Here is a 15064-nt window from a genome sequence, read left to right on the forward strand (position 1 = left end):
TCAACAGCAAAGAATATTTGCAGTTGAGCCACCCATTTATCTCTTAAAACGCTGTTCTCAATGAAAGCTGCAGTACAGGAATTTGTACCTATATAAGTAAAAAAATATTTTTAAATTGTTTTGAAGAATAATTTTCAAAAGGCTACAACATGTAGATAAAGCAAGGTAATGGAATACCCAAGTAAGTAGGTAGTATTGGATCCTTACATTCAAGCGCAAATTTGAAGAGATCATTTGAGAGGTCGGCTGTCCATGTACCTCTCCCACTCTTCTCAATCTTTTTGTAAATCGAGGACACAAAATCCAGCACCACTTCATTGAGAAGCGGCACAAACTTCTGGATAATTTGGGGTGAAATCACTGCTTTATTTAAAACTAGTCGATCTCTTCTCCATTCTTCCCCACTTCTGTTAAACAGCCACAACACAAGAAAGATTATTAATAGGTTATCAGAACCTGTGTGTTAAGTATCTACACTAATGACCATTGTCTCTATCCTCCAGCAATGTCCCTATCTCTCTGAAACCACTATTATCATCCCCTTCCTCAAAAAAACTCCTCAATCCCTCACTCTCATTACAGAAGTTCAAGACAACACACCACCACTTTCTCAGGGCTACTAGAGACACGCATTAAATGCAATCTTGGCAGCACTGCCTACATCCTGAGAACAAATTAGAAAAAACAACAATCCACCATTTTCTCCTCCCATGCTCATAAGGTTATGTCCAGTGTACTTCTCGGTTCCATCATTCCCACTCTTCTTCACATAAATTACAAGGAGAGATTACACAAACTAAGGTTGCATTCCCTGGAATTTGATCGAAGTTTTCAAGATATTAAGGGGAACTGACAGGGTAGATGGAGAGAAACTATTTCAGCTGGTTGAGGAGTCTAGGACTAGGGGACATAACCTAAAAATTAGAGCCAGGACTTTCAGGAGTAAAGTTAGGAAACATGTCTACATGCAAAGGGTGGTAGAACTTTGGAACTATCTTCCGCAAACGGCAGTTGATGCTAGCTCTTTTACCATTCTGCCTTTTGATGATATCATCAGTAAGCATGGAGTCTGCTTCCAGATGTTCTCCAAAGACATCCAGCTATATTTCTCCATCTCCAATTACAATGTCAGATGACATGTTAAACCGAGGCCCCATCTACACTTTCAGGTGGGCATAAAAGATCTCATGGCGCTATTCGAAGAGCAGGGAAGTTCTCCCTGGTGTCCTGGCCAATATTTATCCCTCAACCAACACTTAAAACAGATTATCTGGTCATTATCTCATTGCTGTTTGTGGGACCTTGCTATATGTAATTTGGCTGCTGTGTTTCCTTCATTACAACAGTGATTACACTTTAAAAGTACTTCATTGGTTGTAAAGCACTTTAGGACGTTCTGAGGTTGTGAAAGGCGCTATAGAAATGCAAGTCTTTCTGCCACTCTAATGCTTTCCTTGCCGGTTTCCTGAGTTTTACCCTCTGCAAATTGCAACTCATCCAAAATTTAATTGGCCACATCCTATTTTCATGGGTTTGTTAACGTTCACTGGTTCCCATTCTGCCTATGCATCAAGTTCAAACCCCTTGTCCTCTTCTACAGATTACTCCATGGCCTCGACCTTTCTGCCTCTGCAACCTTGCTCAGCCTTTTGTTCGTGTACCTGAACTTCTGTTCTTCCAATTCCAGCCTCCTTTATTTTTCCCTCTCTCTTCATTCCACCTAAGCTTCTTTGCTTGCTACATCTTTCCTCTCCTTTAAAAGCCATCTCAAAAAATACCTCTTCATTCTTGCTTTTAAAGATGCAAGTTGTTGCATCATCCTATATTTAAAATTACAACCTCTCATGCATTCAGAAACAAAAGTGATAAGTTTGCCATAAATTTGCACTTACTTCAACAGGATTCCATATTTTTCTTTTCTATGGTCCCTGTAAGCCATCCATGGCTTCAACTTCAGCCTCTCTGGCATCGTGCCTTCAGCTTTAAACAAAGTTGCAGCATCCTCAGGATTAATAACATTTACGCTGTTGTAGTAGCCAATCTGTTCCCTGCAAATGAACAGAAAGCATGCCATAAGGGCCACATTGCTCCAGTGGCTGATCTAACTAATTGGGTTGAATATACGAATAGAACAGAGTATTTAAACTCAATTCAGATGGATGAGAGAATTAATTTTTGTTATGCACCATAATTTGTATAATTTGTTCAACTGAAGAGATTGGAACTACTTTCCTATACTCATTTCAGTTCCAGAATTATTGCATTCAATGCTTTGAAAATTATGGGCATGATTTTGACTCCGAGCCGGGAAGGGGACGGGAGACCAGCCAGGGAGAGTACGTCTTCAGATAAGCCATAGTTTGCATGGATTGGGGGGGGGGGGGGTGGGGGGGAGAAGGGGGCATGGATAGGCACAGGGAGCATGGGTTGGCACGGAGGTCATGGGGGAGTTAGTCATTGGGGGAGGGATCGGGGGTCAGTCATGGGGGGGGATGTCGGGATCGGAGATCATCGTGGGGGTTCATGATCAATGGGGGGGTGTCGGAGATCGGGGCGGGAGTCTGCAATCATTGGGGGGGGGGTCGGAGATTGGGGGAGGGGGTCTAAGATTGTTGGGGGAGGGTCGGAGATCAGAGAGGGTCTGCGATTATTGGGGGGTTGCTGCAGGTATGCTTGTTGTGCCTGGGGGAAGCACTCCTGCTTATCCGGGCCCTCAAGCTGTGCCAAAAAGGCACCTACCTGTTAGTCTCGGGCCTTCTCGTCTCCTTTCACGTAGTGTGAAAGAGAAGGCCCGGGAATCCCAGCCCCCCAGGGTTGAAATTGGAAACTCTGCAAAAATAGAGGCCCGCAGCCTCTTTGAAAGGTTTTAAAGCCCGACCCACCTCCTGGGAGCAGGTTGGTCTCCCACCCCTTGTCCCGCCCCGGCGAACGGAAATGGGTGGGTTGGAGACATGTTGGGGGCGGGTCCGAAATGGTTGCGATTTTGATTGCCCCCCACCTGTTTTTCCTTTTTAAAATCGTGCCCCATATATTTTATAAAATTGTCATGTCTGAATCTATAGCTCAATGATGTTACCACTATAATTATTACAAAAAAATAAATAAATCCATTTTAAATGTCACTGATGCTAAAACTTAGGTGATGTGAAATTTGATCAAATGCTAACTAAAACATTTATGTTATATATTCTTCAAATAAATAAAGTTCCAATTGTCTACAACTAAAAATATATACTAGAGATAAAAAGGAAAAACTGCAAATGTTGGGAATCAAATAAAAACAGAAACTTCTGGAAATATATATTCGCCCATAAGCATCTGAAGAGAGAAAAGGCATGTTAGCGGTTTGGGTGTAAACCGTTTTTCAGGCGAAGATTCTCTATCTAAAACATTAACTTGTCCTTTCTTTTCTCCGATGCTGATGGACCTGCTGTGTATTTCCAGCATTTCCCGTTGTTATTTTAGAAATGTATGCTAACGGCATAATAATTATATTTGGCTGTTGGAACTGCACTAGCACATAATCCCTTGCCCTCTCAATTATATTTCCTATTTTCCCTTCCTCACAGCACCTACTCATGCTGGGGGAAGTTCCAAGAATACAAGCTGTTCTCCAGTACCCCATCCAAGCAGCCATTCTTCATGTATGAGTCCCAACAGCGAGTCCTGATACATGCGATTTAATCATGGGACATCATATCTAAGCCAAATTCTATGCTTATCCAACACCCATGCACTTGCATTTCTGCACAAGTCACTGAGTCAGGAGGCTGAGAGTTCAAGCCCCACTTCATGACGAGTATATAATCTGGGTTGATACTCTAGTGCTGATGCAGTAGTACTGCATTGTCAGAGATGCCATCTTACAGATACACATTAAACTGGACCCTGCCTGCTCTCTCAAGTAGATGTAAAAGACCCCATGGCACTATTTGAAGGGCAGAGTATTTCTCCCAGTAAAAACAAGAAAATGCTGGAGAAGCTCAGCAAGTGAGGCAGCATCTGTGGAGAAAGAAACAGAGTTAACGTTTCAGGTGGAAGACCTTTTGTCAGAACTCACTTGCTGAGCTTCTCCAGCATTTTCTGTTTTTATTTCAGATTTCCAGCATCCGCAGTATTTTGCTTTTGATTTAGCGTTTCTCCCAGTATCTGGCCAACATTTATTGCTCAACCAGCACCATGAGAAACAGATTGACTGGCCATTCATCTAATTGCCATCCATGGAACCTTGTTGTGTGAAAATTGGCTGCCAAGTATGTCTAAAAAAACAAAATCAATTAATTGGTTTACTATCTCTTGTTGGACTTGAAAGCAAGCATAACTCTGGAAGCATAAGTGATTAGAGTGAGAGCCTCATAGAGCAGATAGGAATCTACAGAGTGAAATGAGAGTGACATGGAATGATATAGAGTCAGCGATGGGCATTTAATAACTGGAAGATAGGAGCCAAAGGCATCAAGCAGCAAGTTAAGAGTAAGCGAAAACAGGCCCTCCAGAAAGATTTTTTAAGCAGCTTTATAACAAACTACAGATAGAAAATGGGATATCAAAACAGAGAAAATAGAAAGTGAGAAACAAAGACAGAAAAAAAAGGAAAGCCAATTACGTTAAAAATAATATCTAATTTTCCTATATCCTGTGCTTATTTCCCCTCTATTTCTTGTTCAATTTCATGTATACATCTATCATGGATTAAAATAACTTGATTATTGAAGTTATTAAACTATGACTTCAAAAATTTTCTTGTTCCGTTTGATTGAGTGGGTGCTAAATTGCGCTGTTTAGTGCCCGTTGTTCGGCCTTAAACATCCAAGATGGCATCGTGGCTGCGCACGCACGTTTCCAGCATGACGTGCGCCAGACGCCATCTTGGTGAAGGAGTTAGCGCACGCGCAAATACCGAACGCCGGAAGCACATAATGTAGGGAGAAAATGCGTGCAATCAGTGTGCAACGCTGATTTAAAGTGATAGACATCATTTTGGACCTTAACGCTCAACTCAACGCACGGTCTTAACCACGCATACCTGAACGTGTCTTAGAGTGCCTGGCGGACCCCCACTAGTCCTATTTAAAGAGACCAATCAAGATTTACAGGTTAGTTGCTGTATTATTGCTTCTAGCTGCTAGTGGAATAGGAAGTATTTTTTGAAGCTCCCTATACTTACTGAGAGTTCCTAGAACATTTTGAGAGTGGTTTGGCAGGTACTGCCTTACAGTTCGGAAAGTTACAACCCTGGTTGAACAACATTTCTGGCAACCATAGGTGGTCTGCTAGGGCTCCCGCTGGGCATTGAGCACGATTGGGAGCATGCAGAGAGGCCACGCACAGCAGGTCAAGCTACTTGGAGAGGGAGGACAAGGAGGCTCTGGGCACTGAGCAGGGGGCCATATCCAATGAGGGCCTTCCGGGACCAATTCTCTTACCTCAACATAATCGAGGAGGATTGCATCCAACGCCTGAGGTTCACCAAGGAAGCCGTGACCAAGATCTGTCAACTGGTGCGGACACAACTGCAGCCTCAGAGCAGGGCGAGGACAGCATTGCCTGTGGCTGTGAAGATCACCGTGATGCTGAATTTCTACGGCTCAGGATTATTTCAGTCCTCTGCTGCCGACATGTGCAACATCTTGCAGTATGCAGTGTACTGCTGCATAAGGGAGGTCACAGACGCACTGTGCGAGATGAGGAACAGGTTCATCATCTTCCCTCTTGACAGAGACAAGTAGAACGAGTGAGCACGGGGGTTCACTCACATTGCTGGCTTCCCTATGGTGCAGGGTACCATTGACTGCACGCACTTTGCACTGTGTGCCCCGCAAATCAACTCGGCTGTCTTTGTCAACCGAAAGGGCTTCCACTCCCTCAATGTGCAGCTGATGTGCGACCACACGCATCGAATCATGGAGGTCAATGCCCGTTACCCTGGGAGCAGTCACAATGCCTTCGTCATTAGGCAGTCCAACGTGCCAGCTATCTTTCACCCACCTCGGCAAGTCAAAGGCTGGCTACTGGGCGACAAGGGCTATCCCCTCACGCCATGGCTCATGACTCTGATCAGGAACCCAAGCACACATGCACAGCAGGCCTAGAATGAGAGCCATGCTGCCACATGCAACATCGTGGAGCACCCCATAGGCCTTCTCAAACAACGCTTCCACTGCCTGGACTGGTCTGGAGGAGCCCTGCAGTACTCAGCTGAGTGGATGGGCAGATTCGTGGTGGTATGCTGCATGCTGCACAACCTCGCCATCATGAGGGACCAGCCTTTGTCACCATGATTGGAGAAGACCCTGAGAAGGAGGAGGCAGAGGCTGATGAGGAGGAGGAAGAGGCTGTGGAGAAGGAGGGGGAAGAGCCGGAAGAGGAAGTGGAGGAAGAAGCAAGGGTGCAACGTGGACCACATGCCTTGTCTGCAAGGGCTCTGCGTGCTCGCCTGATCCGTTCCTGCTATCAATAATGTCAACTACATCCCCCAACTCACCAACAGTCCTACACTCCCTACCTTTCCGCTCCCACAAGACAATTAAATCGCCCTCCATCTGATTACACATTGGTTTCCCCTCAGCTTGTCACACAAATAAAAACCACCACCAAATGCAAATTCAAAGTCACATTTATCAATAAGTGAAATTATGGAAACAGAACAGAACTATTCACCCTTGTGCATTGCCTTAGTGCCTGTTGTTTGTGTGCCTTTACCTATCCTAGTGGTCCTACAAGGTGCTTCCCCAGTGGCTGCAGCATGGGTGGTGGGAGGCTGCTGGCCTTCAATGGAGGCGCGTGCAGATGGCCTTGGAGGATGACCTCAAGCAGCTCTGGGCCAGGAGGGCCCAGTTTCAGACTGCACCATCTCAGCATGGGCTGCAGCAGTGTGGCCTGCCTAGCCGATAGGCAACAACAAGGGCACTGGCGGAGTGGCAGGAGTGGGAGCAGGAATGCTGTCGTCCTGAGAGAGGACAGCAGGTTCGACTGCCATGGCGCCACTGCCACTCTCCCGGGGTGGCTGTCAAAGTGACCAGTGCCATAAACTTCTACGCAACTGGTTTCTTCCAGACAGCAGAGGTATATCTGCTAAATTTCACATGCAGCAGTGCACTGATGCACAAAGCAGACAACAAATACTTTTTTTTCCCAGGGCTAACTCCTTCATCACCTTCCCCATGAAAAGCAGCAGCCAGCATTACAGAGCATTTCATTTTTACCATGTGGCAGATTTCCCCAAAATGCCTTCAGGAGGGGATTCCTGAAGGCATGCATAGGGCCATACCATGCTTACCCCCAATCCCACAACCTTCATGAGCAGAAAGGGGTTCCATTTCATTAATCTGCAACTGGTCTGTGACACGGTTATGTACATAAATGCCTGTTATCCTGGTAGCAATCATGATGCCTTCGGTTTTTGACAATCTATGGTGCCATCATTATTTGAAGGGCAGGAAGATTTGGTGGATGACCACTAAGGGACCATGCATATTCTTTTCATTCCTAGATCATGATCTCCTTGAGAAAGCCAACAAGGAGTACTGAAGAGAATATAATGATACAGACATGGTCATCACTGAAATCTTAAAATAAAGATTCAAATGCTTTGACAGATCAGGGGAAGTGTTGCAGTACAGCTCTGCCAATGTCTCAAAGATCATAGTAGTATGTTGCATATTGCACAGCTACCCCATTCAGAGGTACTACCATGGAACAGGTAGAAGAGGACCCCCCAATGACAACTATTGACAGAGGATACTGAACCTGGGCCTAAAGGCATTCTCTAATGGATGAGACCTTCACTTAAGTACTTATTCAGCATGATGCACAAGAATGTCTCTTCACATTTGTCTACAAAACAGACCAATATTCAATGCCCTCTGCCTACCTAGACTACCGTGGACACTAAGCTATTTTTCTGTTGCTGTCTTATACTGCTCAAACCCGTGTTAACTATCAGTTGGAATAAAAGAAACCCATTTCATTCACCCAGTACTGTGAACATCATGCGTAGTGAGTGTGTCTTACCTTGACACTTTCCTTTGTGAAACTGTATGTTGTGTACCTTCTACTACCTAACAGTAGTCCATCTAAGTGACTGCCCAGTGGGAAGAGAAAATGTGGCTGGCTTCTGGGTGTCAATCTCTAGGAATAGAGGTGGTCTAGCACCTCTTTGTATTGATTTAAGAGATGCCCTACACCTAATGCTGCGGTGTCACACAATCTGTATGAAATCATGTCCTGAGAGCATGTACATTTCTTGTATAAAATAAAATAAAATCCAATAGCATTATTTAAGGAATAGCAGAGAGTTCTCCTTGCCAACATCCTTCCATCAATCTTATTGCCTACCCTGTGTAGAAATATAAATCTTATGTAACTGGTAGCGATCTATCAGCTAGATCTTTTCTACTCTAATGATTAATACTTCTGATAAGTAGTAGTGCTTCAAAGAAACATTTTGCAGAGGTGTTATATTCAGCCACAAAGTATATTTTGCATTATTGTTTATACTATACAAATTTAGCTAGTTGCAATGCTCTGTGGATGGCGAAGTTGGTTAAAATACAATTGGTTAAGATTCATTAGAATCATAGAAAATTTACGGCACAGATGGAGGCCATTCGGCCCATCGTGTCCGAGCCGGCTGAAAATGAGCCAATCAGCCTAATCCCACTTTCCAGCACTTGGTCCATAGCCATGTAGGTTATGGCACTTCAGGTGCACATCCAGGTACTTTTTAAATGAGTTGAGAGTTTCTGCCTCTACCAGCCTTTCAGGTAGTGAGTTCCAGACCCCTACCACCCTCTGGGTGAAAAACTTTTTCCTCAGCTTCCCTCTAATCCTTCTACCAATCACTTTAAATCTATGCTCCATGGTTATTGACCTTTTTGCTATGGGAAATAGGTCCTTCCTGTCCACTCTATCTAGGCCCCTCATAATTTTGTACACCTCAATCACCCCTCAGCCTCCTCTGTTCCAAGGAAAACAACCCCAGTCTATCCAATCTTTCCTCATAGCTAAAATTCTCCAGTCCTGGCAACATCCTCACAAATCTCCTCTGTACCCTCTCTCGTGCAATCACATCTTTCCTGTAATATGGTGACCAGAATTGTACGCAGTACTCAAGCTATGGCCTAACTAGTGTTATATACAGTTCCAGCATAACCTCCCTGCTCTTATATTCTGTGCTTTGGCTAATAAAGGAAAGTATTCCATATGCCTTCTTAACCACCTTATCTACCTGTCCTGCTACCTTCAGGGATCTGTGGACATACACTCCAAGGTCCCTCACTTCCTCTACACTTCTCGGTATCTCCCATTTATTGTGTACTCCCTTGCTTTGTTTGCCCTCCCCAAATGCATTACCTCACATTTCTCTGGATTGAACTCCATTTGCCACTTTTCTGCCCACCTGACCAGTCCATAGATATCTTCCTGCAGTCTACAGCTTTCCTCCTCACTATCAACCACACGGCCAATTTTTGTATCATCTACAAACTTCTTAATCATGCCCCCTAGATTTAAAAATCATTAATAGATACCACAAAAAGCAAGAGACCTAGTACTGAGCCCTGCGGAACCTCATTGGAAACATCCTTCCAGTCACAAAAACACCCGACGACCGTTACCCTTTGCTTCCTGCCACTGAGCCAATTTTGGATCCAACTAGCCACTTTCCCTTAGATCCCATGGGCTTGTACTTTTTTTACCAGTCTGTCATGTGGGACCTTGTCAAAAGCCTTGCTAAAATCCATGTAGACTACATCAAATACACTACCCTCATCGACCCTCCTTATTACCTCCTCAAAAAATTCAATCAAGTTAGTCAGACACGAACTTCTCTTAACAAATCCATGCTGACTGTACTTGATTACTCCGTGCCTTTCTAAGTGACGGTTTATCCTGTCTCTCAAAACTGATTCCAATAATTTGCCCACCACCGATGTTAGACTGACTGGCCTATAATTACTCGGTCTATCCCTCGCCCCCTTTCTAAACAACAGTACAATGTTAGCAGTCCTCCAATCCTCCAGCACCACGCCTGTATCCAGTCAGGATTGGAAAATGATGCTCAGAGCCTCTGCTATTTCCTCCCTTGCTTCTTTTAACAGCCTGTGATACATTTCATCTGGCCCTGATGATTTATCTACTTTCAAAGATGCTAATCCCCTTAATACTTCCTCTCTCACTATGTTTATCCCATCCAATATTTCACATTCCTCCTCCTTAACTACAATGCCTGCAACATCACTCTCTTTTGTGAAGACAGACGCAAAGTATTCATTAAGAACCAGACCAACATCTTCCGCCTCCACACACAGGTTACCTTTTTGGTCTCTAATAGGCCCTACTCTTTCCTTAGTTATTCACTTGCTCTTAATGTATTTATAAAACATCTTTGGGTTTTCCTTGATTTTACTTGCCAATATTTTTTCATGCCCCCTCTGCTTTCATAATTTCCTTTTTAATTTCACCCCTGCACTTTCTGTATTCCTCTAGGCTTTCTGCGGTATTGAGTTCTCGGTATCTGACATAAGCTTTCCTTTTCTGCCTTATCTTACCCTGTATACTCCTTGACATCCAGGGGGCTCTAGATTTGGCAGTCCCACCCTTTCTCTTTGTGGGAACATGTTTACTCTGAACCCCTTGAATCTTCCTCTTGAACGCCTCCCACTGCTCTGACATTGATTTACCTTCAAGTAGCTGTTTCCATTCCATTTTTGCTAAATCACGTCTCAGCTTAATAAAATTGGCCTTACCCCAATTGAGAACTTTAACTCCTGTTTGATCTTGCCCCTTTTCCATAACTATGCTAAAACTAACTGAGTTATGATCACTACCAGCAAAATGCTCTCCCACTGCTAATCCTTCCACCTGCCCAGCTTCATTTCCTAAAACTAAATCCAGAACTCTTGTTGGGCTTGCTACGTGCTGGCTAAAAAAGTTCTCCTGAATGCAATTTAAGAATTTTGTGTCCTCTATGCCTTTCACACTGTTTGTATCCCAGTTGATGTTAGTTAAGAATCTATTAACAAAATGCTGGCTCAACAAGTAATGAATTCTAAGTGAGTTTGTTTCTGTCCTGTTGTGATTTAAATTTACAACAGGTCAGTGCTGTACACAGAAGTTTGTGTATTACGTTTCAGAAATTACTTATAACAGAGCCCCTTTAAATGTGTCCAATTCAAATACAGTATTGTTGCTAAGGTACATTAACTTACCTGTAAATCAAACCATACTTATTGAAGTTATTTAACATGAGATTGTGCATATTTCTGATCTCATTGTTCTTCCAGAACATATACGCATTGATCCAGTTGTTTTTCCATTTGCCCGGTAATTCATCGTAGGATTTCACAGTTTGGTCAGAAGATGTATACGATTCACTTGTTCCTGACTGATTCCTGCGAATGAAGAATGGATTTCCATATTCCACGGAGGAAAAGGAAGTCTTTTGACCATAAATGCTGCCAGATACAGAGAGTCGGAAACTTCCCCTGATCATTATAACATTGACTCTAACTCAAATCTGATTATTCTTTTCACTGTTGTTTTTATACCCCAACCTTCAAGGACTACTTCAAGGTTGGTATCCAGGGCATCCTCTAAAAGCTAAATTTAAACTTTATTTGTTATTGTGGAAGATCATGACGCAATGCCACTGGGTAAAAAGCTACAAGTCACTTTCTTCGTACTATTTGGTTTATGTATTTCTTTGTGTCAGCTCCTGCATGTGTTTGTATGTGTCTTTAGAAGATTATGTTCAGTAACATCATCTTGCAAATACTTGCAATATATGTGCAATTGCACAAAGCTATATAATTTTATGTAGCTAGAAAAGGCAGTACTTAATTAAACAATGCCATTTACCTAAGTCCCATAAATGTAATCATACAACTTTCATAGTTAAAACATTTTGATGAATTTCCAACTGCCATACTATAAAATCAAAAAGCCTTATTTGCAACCTGATTATCATTATCACAGGACACCCAATCCAATGCTGTCAAATTGCAGGATCATCCTTTATTGCTGACAAACCAATCCACGCTGTCACAGTGCCACCTATCTTGCAGCTTCTAAATGCAGGGCTGCTCACTCCCATCTGTCCCTTGCAGTTGTGATGCCTCCCACATCCTGAACTGTGAGCCTGAATCCCATCCTAACCTCAAGCCACCTATCTTGGAGACAGAGGGTGGTGACCCTGTGGAATTCTCTACCACAGAAGGCTGTGGAGGCCAAGTCACTGAATATATTTAAGAAGGAACTAGATAGATTTCTAGACACAAAAGACATCTAGGGGTATAGGGAGAGAGCGGGAATATGGTATTGAGATAGAGGATCAGCCATGATCATATCGAATGGCGGAGCAGGCTCGAAGGGCAGAATGGCCTACTTCTGCTCCTATTTTCTATGACAGCGCTGGGAGGTATCAGATACAACCTCTTGTGTTTTTTAGTGGTTGGTTAGTGTTTTTCAGCGGTTAGTGTTTTAGTGTCAGATAAACAGTAAAGCGCCTTAAAGCTAAACAAACTGTTTAAATAACTGTTAGCTAATATGGCAGGACAGCTGGGGCCTGTCTCATGCACATTCTGTGCCATGTGGGAACTCAAGAACATTTTGTGTGTCCTGGAAAACCACATGTGCAGGAAGCGCCGCCAACTGCTTGAGTTCGAGCTCAAAGTTTCTGAGCTTGAGCGGCGGCTGGCGTTACTACAGTGCATACAGGAAGTTGGGAGTTTCATGGATAGCACGTTTCATGAGGTGGTAACCCTGCAGCTATCGAGAGTTCAGGCAGAGAGGGAGTGGGTGACCACCAGACAGATTAGAAGGAACAGACAGGCAGTGCAGAAGTCCCCTGGGAATGTGGCACCCACAAACCGATATTCAGTGTTGAATACCAGTGAGGGTGTTGACAACTTGGGGGAGTGCAGTCAGGAGCAAATCCACGGCACCGTGGGAGATTTAGCTGCACAGGGGTACAAAAGAGATTCCGTTGTTATAGGGAATTTGATAGTCAGGGGGACAGACAGGCGTTTCTGCAACTGCCAACATGAGCCCTGCATGGTGTGTTGCCTCCCTGGTGCCAGGGTAAAGGACATCACTGAGAGGGTGCAGAACATTTTGAGGGGTGAAGGGGAACAGGCAGAAGTTGTGGTCCATGTGGGAACCAATGACATAGGAAGGAAAAGGGTCGAGGTCCTGCAGTCAGAGTTTCAGGAGCTAGGGAGGAAGTTAAAAAGCAGGATCTCAAAGGTAATAATCTCTGGATCACTGCCAGTGCCACGCGCTAGTGAGTATAGGAACAGTAGGAGAAGACAGGTTAATACATAGTGTAAGATTGTACCTTTGCTCATAGTACAGTGGGAAGCAAAACAGCGATAATGGCGCCTGTATGTGTATTTCTTTTTGTATGATTTTGTGTAATTAAATACTCTGGATGTGTGAAACACACGAGACTAATAGCAGAGCGGGGAGCTGTTCGATCACATTAACTTGCAAGGAAGTCAGCCTCAGCATTCAGCCTTCTGGCTTGTTTACACAAACAAATTAAAAGATGAAACAAACATTCCTGACCTAGTTAGGACTGGGACTCTTATCAGATACTGGGCAGCCGTAAACAGTGGAGCCTTACAAGGTTGGTCCATGAAACCTGGCCTGGAATCTGAAGGAGTCAGGGGAAGGCCTGGAGAACGATGGACTCCCAGCCTTGATACAAAGACAAGACTAGATGAGATGAAGGTAGCCCAGGCGGGGGTGGCTTTCTTCAAGACTCCTAGACAGCCACGACTCTACCGTGTGGAATGGGTGATATAATCTCTTGCTCTGTGTTGTAAACCACTGCCCCAACATTGCATGTGTTGGTTCTTTTGTGAAGTTCAATAAAGCACCTTTTTACCAAATTGGAGTCATGTTAATTATCGGCAATTGAGAGTAAAATCTCAACAGTAGCTAGAGAAATGGTGCAGTAGGGAGGGCTTCAGATTCCTGGGGCATTGGGACCAGTTCTGGGACAGGAGGGATCTGTTCAAGATGGATGGATTGCACCTCAATAGAGCTGGGAGCAATGTCCTTGCGGGGAAGTTAACTAGTGCTGTGGGGAAGGGTTTAAACTAAATTGGCAGAGGGATGGGCAGCAGGTTAGACACTAGAGAGGAGAAACAAGGTGCACAGAGGACTGGGAGGGACAAGTATCACCAGAGTAAAGAATCATTGAGAAATAGGAGGGATCAAACAGGGGCCAAATGTGAGGCAGTCTAAGATTAGATTGGAGTGCATGTGCGTAAATGCATGTAGCATGGTAAATAAGGTTGGTGAGCTGCGGGGGGAGGGGAAAGTGAGACATGGTTTATTATTGCTGACAAGAAATTTATATTCCTGGTGAGAATTGTCAAGGAAGGTGGCCTTCAACATTGAAGTAAAATGATTACAGAGAGCATAACAAAATAAATAAAATCTCTTTCATGATAACTTTTGGCATCAACAATGTTGTTACAGAAAGATAGATGTCATATCAACTCTACTTGGATTCCAGGTTGTCAACATAAGAAATAGGAGCAGGAGTAGGCCATACGGCCCCTTGAGGCTGCTCCGCCATTCAATAAGATCATATCTGGTCTTCGACCTCAACTCCACTTTCCCACCCGATCCCAATATCCCTTGATTCCCTTAGAGTGCATCCGATGGCTGAGGTTCACCAAAGAGGTCGTGACAAAGATCTGTCACCTGTTGCAGCCACAACTATAGCCTCAGAGTAGGGCAAGGACAGCATTGCCAGTGGCTGTGAAGATAACCGTGGCGCTGAACTTCTACGGCTCTGGATCCTTTCAGGTCTCTGCTGGCGAGCTATGCAACATCTTACAGTGTGCAGTACACTGCTGCATGGAGGCACTATATGAGATGCGCAACAGATTCATCACGTTCCCTCTTGATAGAGAGAAGTAGAATGAGCAAGCATGAGGGTTTGCTCGCATTGTAGGCTTCCCCATTGTACAGGGTGCCATTGACTGCACGCATATTGCCATGTGTGCTCCACATGTCAACTCGGCCATCTTTGTGAAATGAAAAGGGTTCC

General features: G+C 44.1%; 1 protein-coding gene across 1 annotated transcript in view; it reads right to left on the minus strand.

Moving 5' to 3' along the window:
• LOC137304813 (cholesterol side-chain cleavage enzyme, mitochondrial-like) overlaps nt 1-11529 on the minus strand; it is a 30944-nt gene extending 19415 nt beyond the window's left edge. The window contains exons 1-3 of the mRNA XM_067973541.1: nt 11211-11529; nt 1893-2048; nt 208-407 (exon numbers count right to left, since the gene is read on the minus strand). Of these exons, the coding sequence (XP_067829642.1) occupies nt 208-407; nt 1893-2048; nt 11211-11494 (640 nt within the window). The 5' untranslated portion in view covers nt 11495-11529. The remainder of the gene's footprint in view (nt 1-207; nt 408-1892; nt 2049-11210) is intronic.
• Between the last annotated feature and the right edge of the window lie 3535 nt (nt 11530-15064).

This window comes from Heptranchias perlo, chromosome 38, assembly GCF_035084215.1.
Source record: "Heptranchias perlo isolate sHepPer1 chromosome 38, sHepPer1.hap1, whole genome shotgun sequence".
Lineage (NCBI taxonomy): Eukaryota > Metazoa > Chordata > Chondrichthyes > Hexanchiformes > Hexanchidae > Heptranchias > Heptranchias perlo.